The following is a 16738-nucleotide window of genomic DNA, read 5'->3' on the forward strand; positions in this document are numbered from 1 at the left end:
GGCTGTTCAAATGTGAACAGCCAATTGCAGCGTTTTCTGTGTACCGGCGAATAACGGCGCTCGGTAACACAGGGATCGGTGGTGATTGGTGCTGTTAAGTACAGCACCAATCACCACCGGGTGTAAAGGGGTCACTGGTGGTCACCCCACCTCACCCCACCTGCCCCCAAGGCTGTGATTGGTCCGTCGGACCGACGGACCAATCACAGCCATTACACCTCAGAGAAAATAACGGAGACAGCCCTGCAGCCGCCATTCCGGTCAGGAACAGCGTGCAGAGCGGTCTCCGTGCCCATCTGTCCTCTTATACTGACCTGATCAGCGTTGGTGGTGTGGTGGCATCCGTGCTACCTGCTGCTGGTGCTTCCTGGTTGTTGTGCTGCTGCAGCGTCATTGTGTAATATAATTTTGTGCTGCTGCTGCTGCAGCGTCATTGTGTAATATAATTTTGTCTCTGCTGCCCCCCTTTTGTGCTGATCAGTATAAATTAACTGATCAGCAACTTTTTTGGGGTGCAGGTTTTTTTTTTTATATATATATACCCCGTCAGGTTGCACCAAAAGTTGTGCGCCTGCTGACCCTCACTGCTAATCAGTGTTGCATCACTGATCAGCAGTTTTTTTTTTTTTTTAAATTTTGGGAGGGTGCTGTGGGGTCTTTTTTTAAAAAATTTTTTACACCCACGGTGATTTTGTGGGTGTCCTGTGGCCGCTGAGCGCTGATCAGTGACTTACATCACTGATCAGCATTTTTGGCACAGGGTTGATCTAATTTTTTTTTTGGATCAAATTCCTGTTGCCTTTGACTGATCAGCAGGTTTTTTTATTTTTATTTTTTTTGAGGGTGCTGTGGGGTCTTTTTTTAAAAAAATTTTTTACATCCACGGTGATTTTGTGGGTGTCCTGTGGCCGCTGAGCGCTGATCAGTGACGTACATCACTGATCAGCATTTTTGGCACAGGGTTGATCTAATTTTTTTTTTTTGGATCAAATTCCTGTTGCCTTTGACTGATCAGCATTTTTTTTTTTTTTTGAGAGTGCTGTGGGGTCTTTTTTTTTTTACACCCACGGTGATTTTGTGGGTGTCCTGTGGCCGCTGAGCGCTGATCAGTGACGGACGTTACTGACCAACATCTGCTCAATTTTTGGCGCAGGAGCTTTTTTTTTTTTCTTTTAACCCCTTCAAGGTTGTACCAAAAGCTGCCTTGAAGCTGCTGCCCCTTAAGTGCACTTACACGTGTTAAAGCACTACATACACACTACATACCCCCCGTGTTGAAATAAAGTTTGTACCCCCCCTACACTATACACGTGTTGAAACACTACACTTACACAAACACAAAAATAATAAAAATGTCCCAATCATCCCAAAGACTGTTTTCAGCGGAGGAGGCATATGCCCTTATTGCCTCTGACACTGACACAGCCAGTGATGTAAGCGATGAATTTGCATTCGTCTTAAGCTCCTCTTCCTCCTCTAGTGATGAGGGACCCCCTCAAAGACGCCCCCGTAGAGCAGCTGAGACCCCCCCCCCCAAATGATTGATCCGTATGGACCCCACCACCAGACAATTTTGAGCCCCAGGTTCCTGAGTTTTTGGCCAACCCAGGAATCCAATTTGATACTACAGGCCTCAAAGAAATTGACTTTTTCAAAGTATTTTTCTCTGATGATTTTATAAATTTAATGGTGGACCAAAGTAATTTATATGCCCAGCAGTTTATTGCTCAAAACCCCACGTCATCATTTGCTAGGTGGACCCCTGTAGATGCAGTAGAGATGATGACGTTTTGGGGTCTGGTGTTACATATGGGCATAGTTAAAAAGCCAGAAATTAGACAATATTGGAGTACAGATGTTCTGTACAGCACCCCACTTCATCGTATGGCCATGACCCGGACTCGTTTTGAGACGATCCTTAAATTTTTGCATTACAACGATAATGCACAGTGCCCACCCAGAGATGATCCCACCTTTGACCGGCTATTCAAAGTCAGGTCGGTCATTGATCATTTCAGCGCCAAATTTGCTGAGATGTACATCCCCGAAAAATTCATTTGTGTAGACGAGTCACTTATACATTTTAAAGGAAGGGTTAAATTCCGCCAGTACCTTCCCAATAAGAGGGCAAGGTATGGCATAAAAATGTATAAGCTGTGCGAAAGTACCTCAGGGTACACCCACAGGTTTAGGGTATATGAAGGGAAGGACACAAGAATTGAACCGCCAGAATGCCCCCCCTCCCTCGTAGGTGTTAGTGGAAAGATTGTCTGGGATTTAGTGCACCCCTTCCTGGATAAGGGTTATCACCTCTATGTGGATAACTTTTACACCAGCATCCCCCTGTTTAAGGCCCTTGGTTCAAGAGGTACAGCAGCTTGCGGTACTGTGCGCAAGAACCAAAGAGGCCTCCCAAAAACGCACGTTGCCCATTTACTGAGAAAGGGTGAAAGCAGGGCACAATCCACCGAAAATATGTTGTTGGTCAAATATAAGGACAAGAGGGATGTCCTTATACTGACAACAATTCACGGAGACAGTACCACCTCCGTCCCTGTACGAGGTACCAGTACCCACACCTCAAAACCTATTTGTATTCTAGATTACAATAAGTACATGGGCGGAGTGGATCTTTCAGATCAGGTACTGAAGCCGTACAGTGCCCTGCGGAAAACAAAAATATGGTATAAGAAGCTGGCCGTGTATATCATCCAGATGGCACTGTATAACGCTTACGTACTATTCCGTTCTACCAGCCAGACGGGGACATTTATGCACTTTCAAGAGGAAGTCATAAAGGGCCTAATATTTGGGAACCAGCAGGCAGAGGGCCCCAGTACTTCTAGTACTGGCCCCAGTACTTCTAGTACTGGCCCCCGTATTGTATCAGGGCAGCATTTTCCTAACGAAATCCCCTCCACTGGAAAAAAGGGCAGGACACAAAAAAGGTGCAAAGTTTGCTATAAAAAGGGAATAAGAAAGCAAACTATTTTCCACTGTGAAACTTGCCCCGACAAACCCGGCCTATGTATGAAGGAGTGTTTTAAAATATACCACACATCTATGGATTATTAGGTTCATCATTTCACCGTGCTTCGGGGGTCTTGCTAATGCGACATAGCACCCACCATTCATTCCACCAGAATCTGTGCTGCAAAATCCAAATATCACTCCTTCCCTTCTGAGTCCTGCCATGCACCCAAATGGTATTTTTTGGTCACATATGAGGCATTGCCGTACTCGGGAGAAATTGCGGCACAGATTTTGGGGTGCTTTGTCTCCTTCATTCCTTGTGAAAATGAAAAATTTTGAGCCAGAACTGCATTTTTGTGTAAAAAAATTTAATTTTTCATTTTCACAGCCCAGTTGTACCAAAATTGGTGAAACCCCTGGGGGTTTGAAATGTACACTATACCCCTAGATGAATTCCCTGAGGGGTGTAGTTTGCAAAATGGGGTCACTTGTGGGGGGGTTCCACTGTATTGGTGCTTCGGGGGTCTTGCTAATGCGACATAGCACCCACCATTCATTCCACCAGAATCTGTGCTGCAAAATCCAAATATCACTCCTTCCCTTCTGAGTCCTGCCATGCACCCAAATGGTATTTTTTGGTCACATATGAGGCATTGCCGTACTCAGGAGAAATTGCGGCACAGATTTTGGGGTGCTTTGTCTCCTTCATTCCTTGTGAAAATGAAAAATTTTGAGCCAGAACTGCATTTTTGTGTAAAAAAATTTAATTTTTCATTTTCACAGCCCAGTTGTACCAAAATTGGTGAAACCCCTGGGGGTTTGAAATGTACACTATACCCCTAGATGAATTCCCTGAGGGGTGTAGTTTGCAAAATGGGGTCACTTGTGGGGGGTTCCACTGTATTGGTGCTTCGGGGGTCTTGCTAATGCGACATAGCACCCACCATTCATTCCACCAGAATCTGTGCTGCAAAATCCAAATATCACTCCTTCCCTTCTGAGTCCTGCCATGCACCCAAATGGTATTTTTTGGTCACATATGAGGCATTGCCGTACTCGGGAGAAATTGCGGCACAGATTTTGGGGTGCTTTGTCTCCTTCATTCCTTGTGAAAATGAAAAATTTTGAGCCAGAACTGCATTTTTGTGTAAAAAAATGTAATTTTTCATTTTCACAGCCCAGTTGTACCAAAATTAGTGAAACCCCTGGGGGTTTGAAATGTACACTATACCCCTAGATGAATTCCCTGAGGGGTGTAGTTTGCAAAATGGGGTCACTTGTGGGGGGTTCCTAACTTTTAGCATCTTATGGTGCCTAGAAACCTACATGGTGCCTAAAAAATAATCTCATAAAAAGGAGGCTCCAAAATCAAGTAGGTGCTCCTTCTATTATGAAGCCTGTGGTTTGGTCAACGTGCACACTAGGGCCACATATAGGATATTTATGAAAACAAAAGAATTGGGGGAATCAATTTTTAGTCACATTTCTCTAGTAAAATCTACTGTGTTCCTTAGAAAAATGTATTAAAATTGAAAATCTGCAAAAAAAATGAAATTTTGAAATTTCACCTACACTTTGTTTTAATTCCTGTGAAACACCTAAAGGGTTAACAAACTTCCAAAATGCTGTTTTGAATACTGTGAGGGGTGCAGTTTTTGAAATGGCATCATTTATGGGGGTGTCTCACATACAAGTCCCTCAAAGTCACATCAGAACTGAACTGGTCCCTAAAAAAATCAGTGTTTGAAATTTTCTTGAAAATTTGAGAATTTGCTATTCATATTTTAAGCCTCCTAGTGTCCAAAAAAATTAAAAGGAGGTTGAAATAATGATGGCAACATAAAGTAGACATATGGTCTTTGTTAGTTATTAACTATTTTGAGTGGTATGATTATTTGTCTCACAAGCAGAAAATTTAACATTTTGCAAATTGCAAAATTTTCAATTTTTTTATGACATTTTGGTATTTTTCACAAAAAAACACAGACTGTATCGACCAAAATTTACCACTAACTTAAAGTACAATGTGTCACGAGAAAACAATCTCAAAATCACTGGCATAAGTAAAAGCAATAAAAAGTTATCCCCACATAAAGTGATACATGTCAGATTTGAAAAAAAGGGCTCTGTCAGGAAGGCAAAAACAGGCTGCGGCGGTAAGGGGTTAAAATCGCCACGGCACACCCTCAGACCCCCACAGGGAAATAACATCCCCCCCCCCCCACAAAAATTAAGTATCCCCGTATGTTTCTCTATCAAATCTATCCCACCTTGTGTCTCCAGCCATCAAGTCTCTCCCATCTTTTGTCTCCAGCCATCAAGTCTCCCCCATCTTGTATATCTGTCCATCAAGTCTCTCCCCCACCTTGTGTCTCTAGCCATCAAGTTTCTCCTCCTTGTGTGTCTCCAGCCATTACATTTCTTACCCTTGTGTCTCCCCCATCTTTCGTCTCTAGCCATCAAGTCTCTCAAGCCATCAAGTACACCCACCTTGTGTCGCAAGCCATCAAGGCCCCCCACCTTGTGTCTCAAGCCATCAAGTCTCTCCTTACCTTGAGTCACTAGCCATCAAGTCTCTCCCCCTTGTTTGTTTTAAGCCATCAAGTCCCTTGTGTCTCTAGTAATCAACTTGCTCTTGTGTGTCTGAAGCCAATAAGTTTCTCCCCACCTTATGTCATTAGCCATCAAGTATCTCCCCCTTGCGTACCTCAAGCCATCAAGTCCCCCCACCTTGTGTCTCCAGCAATCAAGTCTCTCCCCCTTGTGTGTTTCTAGCCATCAAGTCCCCCAACCTTGTGTCTCTAGCCATCAAGTCCCCCCACCTTGTGTCTCTAGCCATCAAGTCCCCCAACCTTGTGTCTCTAGCCACCAAGTCCCCCCACCTTGTGTCTCTAGCCATCAAGTCCCCCCACCTTGTGTCTCTAGCCATCAAGTCCCCCAACCTTGTGTCTCTAGCCATCAAATCTCTCACCATCAGGTCTGATACCACTTTTCTACCAAAATCTCGGGTCAAACCTGGGATGTTTCGGGTCTCCACACTGGGGTCCGTTTCCACTGCCCTGTGTCCTCAGGTTTTAAAGATAAACAATAGCAAGAGGTAGACCCATTCCCAGGTAGACACCATTTATACTGAAAAGCAGGGCAGTGGACGGGGACCAGCAGGCATCGGTGGGAACCGGAGGGCATCTGCTGGCGTGCGGCAGGCATCAGCAGGGACCGTGGGTGGGCAGCGGCGACCAACAGAAATTGGCAGCCACCAGTGGGTGGGCAGCCAGCAGACTCCTCTGCCTGGGTCAAAAATCCCAGGTAAGAGCCGTTTCCATGCTTGGTTCCCTGGGTAAAAAATCCCAGGTCACATTCGCGTTCAAGTGCAAAAACCCATGATTTTTAGGTCAGTGGAAAAGCGGTATTACTTACCTTTGCTGTCTTCCCTCAGCCTCTCTCCTCCATGGCGCACTATTTGCTGTGAATAACACTGATGTGACCTCAATTATATATTTTGTGCAGCATCTCCGGTGAGTGATGGAGAAGTGTCAGTGTAATAACAACACTCTCTGGGATATTTGTTTAGCTTATTCGTCAAATCCTTATTAATTCTCGGCACACAATTAAAAAATAAATAAATAAAACATAGACAAAGACTCCAGCAAAAAAATATATATTTTAATGACTTTACAATTGTCCAGATCAACCAAATAACAAGAGAGAAACCCACTCACATAACACACAGGTGAGAAACAAAAACATCAGATCGCACTGGTCAACAGAAATCATCAACGAAGCTCAGACTGGAAGCTCCAGGAGTCCCCATCGGGCCCCTGCCTAATTGTGGCTCTGAACCTGTCCACGCAGAGCTTGCGGGGCCACAGCCCATGATCATGGGCCCTCAGATGAGAGTAGAGCAGGGTTTTGACACGTTGGTACTGATCTGAGGAAGCCTAAAACCCAGGGGAAAGAGTACGAGGTTACAGGTATATTGTAATTCTCATTTAGATCGACTCTCTGGCATTTTCTACTCCAATATTAGGGCCAGATGTACTAAGCTTGAAAGGTGATAAAATGGAGAGTGATAAACCACCAGCCAATCAGCTAATAACGGTCATGGTTTTTTTTTTAAATGACAGTTAGGAGCCGATTGTTTATCACTCTGCATTTTATCACTTTTGAAGCTTGATACATCTGGCCCTAATATTGGAGTAGAAAATGCCAGAGAGTCGATCTAAATAGAAACTCCTCTTCTGTACTGTGTTATGTTGTATATCTCCCCCATGGGCTGCTGCACAGGACGATAGAGCACTTATAAAGGTTCTTGAATGCAAAAGCCACAACTGCCCATTGCCAGCCAATCCCTATTGCTGTGCTGTGCTGGTAGCTCACATCAGAATCTGTGAGCTACCAGGTTTCGATGATCAGCATGGACTGTGTAATGGTTATCACGAGGTCATGGGTTCGATTCCCACCATGGCTCTAACTGTGCGGAGTTTGTATATTCTCACCGTGCTTGCGTGGGTTTCCTCCGGGTACTCCGGTTTTCTCCCACAATCCAAAAATATACTGGTAGGTTATTTGGCTCCCAACAAAATTAAATCTAGAATGTCTGTGTGCGTGTACATGTGGTAGGGAATATAGATTGTAAGCTCCACTGGGGCAGGGACTGATGCGAATGTTCCAATATTCTCTCTGTAAAGCGCTGTGGAATATGTGTGCGCTATATAAGAAACTGGTAATAATAATAATAAATAAACTTGTTTTTTTTTTTGTCGCATCTCTATGGGGCAAAAGCAATAACAACCAAGGTTCACCTGCCTGGTTAACACATGAAGCGCGCTAGGTTCCGGCACAACCTTGCGGCCAACTGAATCTGGCCCAAAGAGAGCGCACTACAGTAGATTACATCACACAAAGCATGACACGGCCATCTGGGAGAATTGCCTATCTCAGGGAGGCCAGGAGGTGCGCCAATACTCCAGGAGTCTCCCGGTCATTCTGGGAGAGTAGGATGCGATGGGGGAAATGTATCAAACCTTCTAAAGAGGAGAAGGGACGAGTGAAGTCATTGCTCATAGCAACCAATGAGCTGTAGCTATCATTTGTCAAGTACATTCTGTAAAACGATAGGTAGAAGCTGGGTGGTTGCTATGGGCAACTTGTCCACTTCTCATTAGAAGGTTTGATACATTCCCACTTCAAGAGAACCATACACGGCAGGTGGGTATGGGTCATTGAATGTTGACCCAATGTAGGTCGACACCTGTAATAGGTTGACACGGCTCAGGTTGACAGGGTCGGAAGGTCGACAAAAGCATTAGGTTGACAGTCAGAATGTCGACGTGAGTTTTTCACGGTTTTGTCCCAAATGTCGACATGGATACCGTCTAAGTGTCCCACGACCACCTGCATGGCATGCTGCCCTCACCATGCTTTGGGCACAGTGCCTTGTGCCATCCACCGTGCTGTAGTGGATGGTAGGGCATGAAATACCGCCTGTCGGCACATGTTGACTCAAAAAAAAAAAAAAACAAGTAAAAAGTAAATATCGACCTTTTGACTGTCGACCTAATGTTTGTGTCGACCTTAGCCATGTCAACCTATTTCAGGTGTCGATCTAAGACCGGTCAACCTTCAGTGGTGGGCCCAAAGTATGTCAACCTTAATAGGGCTGACCTAATGTACATTCACATAAACACCCTTCCTAGAGTCCTCTGATGTTCTGTTCAGAAGCTGTAATTTGTCTGTTACCCACTAGATGTCACTATAATGAAATCTATGCAAATCTAAATCAGTGGTTCTCAAGTGCCCCCCAAACAGCTCAGGTTTCTGGATGTCTTAAACAATACACAGGTGAGTAACCTCTTTGGCTTGGTCAGTAACTATCCGGCTGGTTCCCCAAAAAAGTATAACCTGTTTGGGGTACCTGTGGGTTGGATTTGGAAATCATGGCTCTAGATGACCCACACATTATAACAGATCTGCAGGTTTATATTTGGGGTTTCTGTTCACCTCTGTGTCAGTGGACTGGGTCACACTAATGATGCACATTGTACTAGTGGCATAGATGACACAGAAATGCTTTGTGGAAACCAAAAATGCCTCGGTGAAACCAGAACAGCAGGGACACAGAAAGGGAGAGTGACAGCAGGGACATGTAAGGGGAGATAGTAAAAGCGGCGGACGGGGAGAGTGACAGCGGGGACACGGATAGGGAAGTAACAGCAGGGACGCGGAAGGGAAGAGTAACAGCACGAACGGGAAGAGTAACAGCAGGGACACAGAAAAGGATAGCGACAGCAGGGACACAGAAGGGGAGAGTAACAGCGCAGAGGGGAGAGTGACAGCAGGGACACGGATAGGAGAGTAACAGCAGGGACGCGGAAGGGAAGAGTAACAGCGCATACGGGAAAAGTAACAGCAGGGACACAGAAAGGGAGAGCGACAGCAGGGACATAGAAGGGGAGAGTAACAGCGGGGACGCGGATGGGAAGAGCGACAGCGCGGACGGGGAGAGTGACAGCAGGGACACGGAAGGGGAGAGTGACAGCAGGGATGCGGAAGAGTAACAGCGCGGACTGGGAGAGATACAGCAGGGGCCCAGAAGGGGAGACTGACAGCAGGGGCACAAATGGGGAGAGTGACAGCAGGGGCGCGGAAGGGAAGAGTAACAGCAGGGAGGCGGAAGGGAAGAGTAACAGCAGGGACAGGGAGAGTGACAGCAAGGGCCCAGACAGGGAGAGTGACAGCAGTCCATGAGAAGCACACAATAAGTCTTACAGGGGTTTATTTTAAAGCCTGATACACACTACGGGCCTGATATACTACTGAACGGCCCCTGGCGTATTCGCTCAGGGACCGATGGTGTGGCTCTGCTTATACGTATTAGCGAATATACGCATGTGCATGGACGCTGTGCAGGGCAGTGGGCTGGCGCATGGGGACGTCCTGGGCGTGCCTACAAAATCAGTGGGTATGCCCAGAAAAACGCTGGGTGTCCCCATGCGAACGCAGGCCCGCCTCGTTCTCGGATATTTCGGAGAAAAATAAAAGTCAGTTTGCGAATGGATGTGTCAGCGTACACAACCATTCACATGCTTCCGGGGGGATTCGCAGGGTGCGTTAACTGCACACTTATCTGCGAAAGGTAGCATTGCGGCCTGGAGACCTGAGTGGTCCATGCACCAGTGATGTGAGATTGCCTACCTTAGCGCTGTAGTAAGAGACCTGCAGCTGCGGCTTTCCCAGTAAGCGTTGGACACCGATGTAATACACCAGCATGGCCGCTTTGCAGAGTTGGCTCCCAGGACAATGCGGGGAGGTGAGCGAGCTGCAGACACAAGAATCATGACCATTATAGAACTGTGGTGACCGAGTTCTGCTTACTACATGTCGCCTATGGAGATATTAGATGCAGCTACCAATGATTCTCGCACTCGGTGGCAGAGCAATGATCATACAGGATCTTATATTGAGACCTGAAGAGGAGAAAACCAGGCTGGCTAGTGGCTGCTCCTAATGCTGCAGATCCCGGGGCTACTCCTTATACTGCGGATCCCGGGGCTGCTCCTAATGCTGCAGATCCCGGGGCTACTCCTTATACTGCGGATCCCGGGGCCACTCCTCATACCGCGGATCCCGGGGCCGCTCCTCATACCGTGGATCCAGGGGCCGCTCCTTATACCGCAGATCCCGGGGCCGCTCCTTATACCACAGATCCCGGGGCCGCTCCTTATACCGCAGATCCCGGGGTCGCTCCTTATACCGCAGATCCCGGGGCCGCTCCTTATGCCGCGGATCCCGGGGCCGCTCCTTATACCGCAGATCCCGGACCGCTCCTTATACCGCAGATCCCGTGGCCGCTCCTTATACCGCAGATCTCTCGGCCGCTCCTTATACCGCAGATCTCTCGGCCGCTCCTTATACCGCCAATCCCGGGGTCGCTCCTTATACCGCAGATCCCGGGGTCGCTCCTTATACCACGGATCCCGGGGCCGCTCCTTATACCGCAGATCCCGGGGCCGCTCCTTATACCGCAGATCCCGGGGCCGCTCCTTATACCGCAGATCCCGGGGCCGCTCCTTATACCGCAGATCCCGGGGCCGCTCCTTATACCGCAGATCCTGGGCCGCTCCTTATACCGTGGATCCCGGGGCCGCTCCTTATACTGCGGATCCTGGGGCTGCTCCTTATACCGCAGATCCCGGGGCAGCTCCTTATACCGCAGATCCCGGGGCTGCTCCTTATACCGCAGATCCCGGGGCAGCTCCTTATACTGTGCAGATCCCGGGGCCGCTCCTTATACTACAGTCATATCTTGAGATAGCCATTTGTACCTACATACATAACAGAACACCAGTAAAGTCTGGAAACCTGTATGGGTAATTCCCCTGCACAGACCATTGTTCCCTACTCACCTGTCCAGCAGTTGTCCAGTGCTGCCATCCAGAATCTCCACATCCTTGTCCCCCATGCACCAATTCACACTGTGAGTGGGGTGGACAGGTGGAGGCTGTTTGCTGATGACTTCCGGTCCAATGAACAAGTAAGGAAAGTGTACAGCATAGGACGGGAACAGGGCCAAATCCAAGGGAGGCTGAAGTCGGCCAATGACAGAATGAGAGAGAGCGTCTATCTGCTGCTCGCTACTTCCTGTGGGGACAAGAGACACCGAAAATTGACCAGGGTCAGATCACAGGGTCATAATGACGTGGGACACAGCTTTGTTGTGTGGGACACAGTACTGTTGTGTGAAAGGTGGTCCCATGTGTACATAATATACTGTACCTACGACAATGCTTGTTATGTACAGCGGCTCCACCAGCTGGCTCAGCAGCGCCCCCTGCACCCCGAGGACCCCCCACTTCAGCAGCTTGTCGGTGGCAGACATGCAGCACACACGTGCAGCCAGTACACTGGAGGGGCAGTTACACACCGTGATCAGGGAACCCTTGGAGTGCACACTCAGGGGTACAGTGGTCTGTTCTTCCCATGCCCTAGGAGACATGAAATGATGGGAGACATTCACAATATTCTCACATGTAAGAAACATATAATGTACGAGTAAGCCTGCTCGAAGCTAATGCTTCGAAAGCTAGATGTAGTTTCGCTTGCTGCCAACAGATGGCAGTGTTTCGGAGTCACACGGACAGTAGATATATATATATATATATATATATATATATATAGATAGATAGATAGATAGATAGATAGATAGAGAGAGAGAGAGAGAGAGAGAGAGAGAGATGATGAACCCATTGGGAGTAGTAATTTATGCATTGTCCTTGTAGACATCCCCCCTTACCGTCCATTGGACCCTATACCATCTAGGGAGACGTAAGCCACATCTCCCTGGTCACCCCCTAAGCTGTGCCCACCCAGACATCACTCACACACAGGACGGAGCGGCTCCATCCGGGATACAGCTGACGTAGAGGTGCAGGTAGATGTCAGGCTTCAGCACCAAGCCCTGGCTCAGCTGAGACGGACAGAATATGCTCTTCTTCCCGGCCCCAGGCAGCGCACTGTAGTACAGGGTGATCTCCTTGTACAGGTATCTAGGGGAGAGAGAGTCACGGTTATAGTAGTGGTGGGAACATCGGCAGTGACCGGAGACTGTGCAGAGCCACCATGGGGTCCTCTCTGTACACCCAGTAACACCACCCACCACTGTTATACATGCCCCCACTGCCCGCTGCTCCATCCACTGCCATTGTATTCATGCATATTGGTCACAGAGCAGGAATCACACATAAGGGACAGAAATAACGTCATCAGCCAGCGTCCAATCAGCTATGCGTTATTTGTCACATGACATAACAGAACCGATCAGAATTTAAAGCCCCGTACACACGGGGGAGATATATTGCTCAGCCATATATTGCTGAGCAATATATGGCTGAGCAATATATTGCTCAGTTTCTCCTTTTCATCAGCGACCAGAGATGGTCGCTGATGAAAAAGAAACTGCCGGGGTAGCCCGGCGGTGGTAATCAGCTGGTCGCAGGAGCATGTTCCTGCGACCAGCGATCACTACAGGGGTAAAAACGGGAGCGCGCACCCAGCGATATATCGCCGGTGCACACTCCCATCGTGGGCAATATGGTCGCTAAGCGACCATATTTCCCGCGATAGTGTACAAAATCGCCCCCGTGTGTACGCACCTTAAGACTTGGCATATACAAGATTATAATTTCCTGAATTGGAAAAGCACAGATGTAATAAATCAGGGATAATGTTGAACTACACATCCCAGGATGCCCTGCTACAGTTTTGCTATGTGGCCATGCTATAACTGCTGCAGGGCATGCTGGGATATGTAGTTCAAACAGCTGGAGGGCCGGTAAAAAGGGTACATTTCCTTCTTCATAGTACATAGATGATTATTACATATCTGCATTGATACAGGGCCACATCTCACCTCAACAGCGCCCTTCTTGCCAGCACCACTGCGTGGCTATCGTGAACCAGTAGCCCCTGGTACTCCTGCCATCCCTGGTACCACGTGTCCCCAGTCGCTAGTGCCACCACCTCATACACGTCATCAGTCTTCTCCTTGCCTTGGCGACCTGTGGATCAGACCGAGGAGGGACAGTTACACGCATGCCCCCACATGTATGGCACTGGTGTCGCTGACCTCTCACCTCTCTGCAGGATAAAGGCAGCCAGGCCTGTCCTATGCTGGTAATAGTCGGTGTCACGCAGCAGGAAGCGAAAGGTGTCATTGGCCACAGTGGCGCATCTCTGCTCATGGGTGATAATATTCTCTGCTGGAGGAAAACAGATCAGACTCACCTGGGTCACAGGGAAAGAGTGTATGGTACTTGTGTAGTATCACGGCGCCCATCGCATCGCAGACCATAAGGCATGCGATGGTATGCAATGCTGCGCGATGTTCACCAATGTCATACAATTTTAAAATTGTATGTCATTGTATATGGCATACAATGCCATACAATGCGATGGGATGCGATTATAACTTGTATAAGCACCCTAATGGGTGCTTACAATGTTAAATGCACTCCCACGCCACCCCCACTATAAACGTGACCCCGAAGCGCGGCAAGCGCAGCGAGCCCACGAAGGGCGGCGGTACGCGTCCTCCAACCTTTTCATACCCCCACTATCCACGTCGGCGTGGAGTTGATTTTAGAAAGTGTGACTTTATAAAATCAACTCCACACCGACGTGGATAGTGGGGGTATGAAAAGGTCGGAGGACGCGTACCGCAGCCCCTCGCGGGCTCGCCATGCTTCGGGTTCACGTTTATAGTGGGGGGTGGCGTGGGGGTGCATTTAACATTGTAAGCACCCATTAGGGTGCTTATACAATTTTTCATCGCATAGGGGGCTAAAATCGCATCGCAGTGCATCGGGTGTATGGCATGCGATGCAATGAAAAAAATCGCACAATCAATATCGGGGGCGCCGTGATAACACACAAGTACCGGGTGTATTTATAATACAGGAGGCATCAGTTACACAGAAGACTGGCAGCCGCTGGGGATAGGAGCGCCGGCAGCTGAATCTGTATTACTGTGAGTGCAGAATAATGGACAGTGACAAGAACGTGACATGCGCGGATGTACGATACAATGCTCCAGCCAATCAGCTCCAATATGTAAATTGACAGTTAGGAGGTGATTGGCTGGAGCATTATCACCTTGCATATACCGTTCTTTATGGGGATAGATATCACTGCTCCAAGCTTCATACATTTACACTAATACTGGTGAGGCCCGTGCGCTCTGTGCAATGTCTGGATACCAAAGGCAGTGCTGGTAAAAAGCATGACCATGTGGGTAGGGGGCATGGCAGCCCAAATCCCCCTTTCGTCACTTCAGGCGGCCGGGAGATGCAAGCTGAACTTGAGACCAGTGTGAGTACAGTGCCGACTCCTACAGTGATAGGAGCGGGTGCTGCAGGTACTGTTACAGTGCGGCACCTGGCTCCTGTCACTGAGCAGGAGCCGGCCTTAGGTGTCACCCCTCAGGGGCTGACACCTCCTGTTGTGATTCCGCTGTCAGAAGATTCCCGGAAAATCTGTGTTAAATGCGTTCATTTGGGCTTACTGCACGAGGAACCCAGCACATACCCCAGAGCTTATGGATCACAGAGCATCACCCCTGGATGCGTGACCCCGCTATCGCCCGGTGATTAAAATCCAGTATGCTGTTTCCTTAACCTGATCCTCCCCGTTTTATCCCTAGACCGCCAACTCAGAAAAAGAAGATGGTCTGTAGGGACAGGACCTATAAACCATGTTATACCTCTACATCCAGCCATCAGACCGGCATCCTCTCCACATTGCTGCAGGTCCGCTGTGAGGGTGTGATATCGCTTCTGTAACTTCCCAACGCTCTCCATCATGTAGGTCTAAGAAGTAATAGCAAATAAAGGCGGTGATAAGAATCTGCTGTTCAGTGCAACCCAGCGACATGACCTTTGCAGCTGTTTAACAAATTCACTTTTCACATTTCTCACTGTGAGGCCCATTCATCATTTAATATTTGCAGCTAAATCCTCAAAACCACCCGGTTTCAGGTGTTAGCCGCAAATATTAAGTATCACCTGAATGTATCAGGAGGGAGAGCTGCTGGTATCAGAGATCCCTCCTGCACCGCCGCTCACACAGACAGACAGACAGACAGGGTTGGGGAGGGTGATGACAGACAGACAGGGTTGAGAGGGGGGTGACTAAAGACGGACAGGGTTGGGAGGGGGGGGTGGTGACGACAGACAGACAGGGTTGGGAGGGGGGGTGACGACACACAGACAGGGTTGGGAGGGGGGGTGACGACACACAGACAGGGTTGGGAGGGGGGGTGACGACACACAGACAGGGTTGGGAGGGGGGGTGACGACACACAGACAGGGTTGGGAGGGGGGAGGGTTTGGGGGGAGACAGACAGGGCTAGGGGGGAGACAGACAGAACGGGGGGGGGGGGGGCAGACAGACAGGGCTAGGGGGGAGACAGGCAGGGCTAGGGGGGAGACAGGCAGGGCTAGGGGGCAGACAGGCAGGGATTAGAAGGAGCAGACAGAACTGGGGAGAAACAGAGAGGACTGGGGGGGGGGGGGAATGATAGGGGTGTGAGGGGACAGGCAAGGCTAGGGGGGGAGACAGGCAGGGATTAGAAAAAGCAGGCAGAACTGGGGAGAAACAGAGAGGACTGGGGGGGGGGGGAATGATAGGGGTGTGAGGGGACAAACAGGGCTAGGGGGGAGACAGGCAGGGCTGAGGGGGACTCGGGAGACAGGCAGGGATGAGAAGGAACAGGCAGAACTTGGGAGAGACAGAGAGGACTAGGGGGAGAACGATAGGGGTGTGAGGGGACAGGCAGGGCTGGGGGGAGACAGACAGGTCACAGAGGTGACAAGAGACAGTGATCACCCTCCGTCCCCTGCGGATCAGGCAGCTGCAACTTCTTCCAATCCACTCCCACTGACTGAGGCGGAATTTGGGAGCCGGCTGATGACACAGGCACACGGGAGACACGTGATTGGGCCGATGCTCCTCCCCCTGCTCCCGGTACACAGCGCCCGCGCCCCCCCGGCCACATGCGGCCCTGCAGCTGCATCGCACACTGGCAGCAATAACGGGTGAGTCATCAGTCCCGGGACGGCATAGTGGTATCTCTAGTGCTCATCACTAGTATGGGACTTGTAGTTCCCCGGCTCATCATACATAGTGGTATCTCTAGTGCTCAGGAGGTGGGGAGTATGGGACTTGTAGTTCCCCTGCTGCACATACATAGTGGTATCGAGTGCTCAGGAGG

At 49.0% G+C, this 16738-nt stretch overlaps 1 protein-coding gene across 1 annotated transcript; it reads right to left on the reverse strand.

Annotated features, from left to right (window-relative positions):
• Positions 1 to 6615: 6615 nt before the first annotated feature.
• On the reverse strand, positions 6616 to 16481 carry LOC146053838 (adenosine deaminase domain-containing protein 2-like). Its single transcript, XM_083168050.1, has 9 exons — positions 16354 to 16481; positions 15230 to 15335; positions 13605 to 13730; positions 13382 to 13529; positions 12354 to 12518; positions 11749 to 11957; positions 11379 to 11613; positions 10168 to 10291; positions 6616 to 6911 (listed from the first exon to the last, which is right to left on the reverse strand). Exons 2-9 carry the CDS (start codon positions 15327 to 15329, stop codon positions 6747 to 6749), a joined length of 1272 nt encoding a protein of 423 aa, XP_083024176.1. The 5' UTR covers positions 15330 to 15335; positions 16354 to 16481; the 3' UTR covers positions 6616 to 6746.
• Between the last annotated feature and the right edge of the window lie 257 nt (positions 16482 to 16738).

The sequence above is a fragment of the Crinia signifera genome, unplaced genomic scaffold (genome assembly GCF_055691185.1).
Source record: "Crinia signifera unplaced genomic scaffold, ASM5569118v1 HAP2_SCAFFOLD_218, whole genome shotgun sequence".
Classification (NCBI taxonomy): domain Eukaryota; kingdom Metazoa; phylum Chordata; class Amphibia; order Anura; family Myobatrachidae; genus Crinia; species Crinia signifera.

Bases quoted from the DNA above. Each gene is read 5' to 3' on its own strand.
- LOC146053838 (XM_083168050.1), bottom strand. From the start codon at position 15,329: ATGATGGAGAGCGTTGGGAAGTTACAGAAGCGATATCACACCCTCACA. The intron at 13,530-13,604 runs GTGAGAGGTCAG...TCTGATCCACAG, and splicing joins TGCCTTTATCCTGCAGAGAG to GTCGCCAAGGCAAGGAGAAG. The intron at 6,912-10,167 runs GTAGGCAATCTC...CCTGGGTTTTAG, and splicing joins TCTCTTACTACAGCGCTAAG to GCTTCCTCAGATCAGTACCA.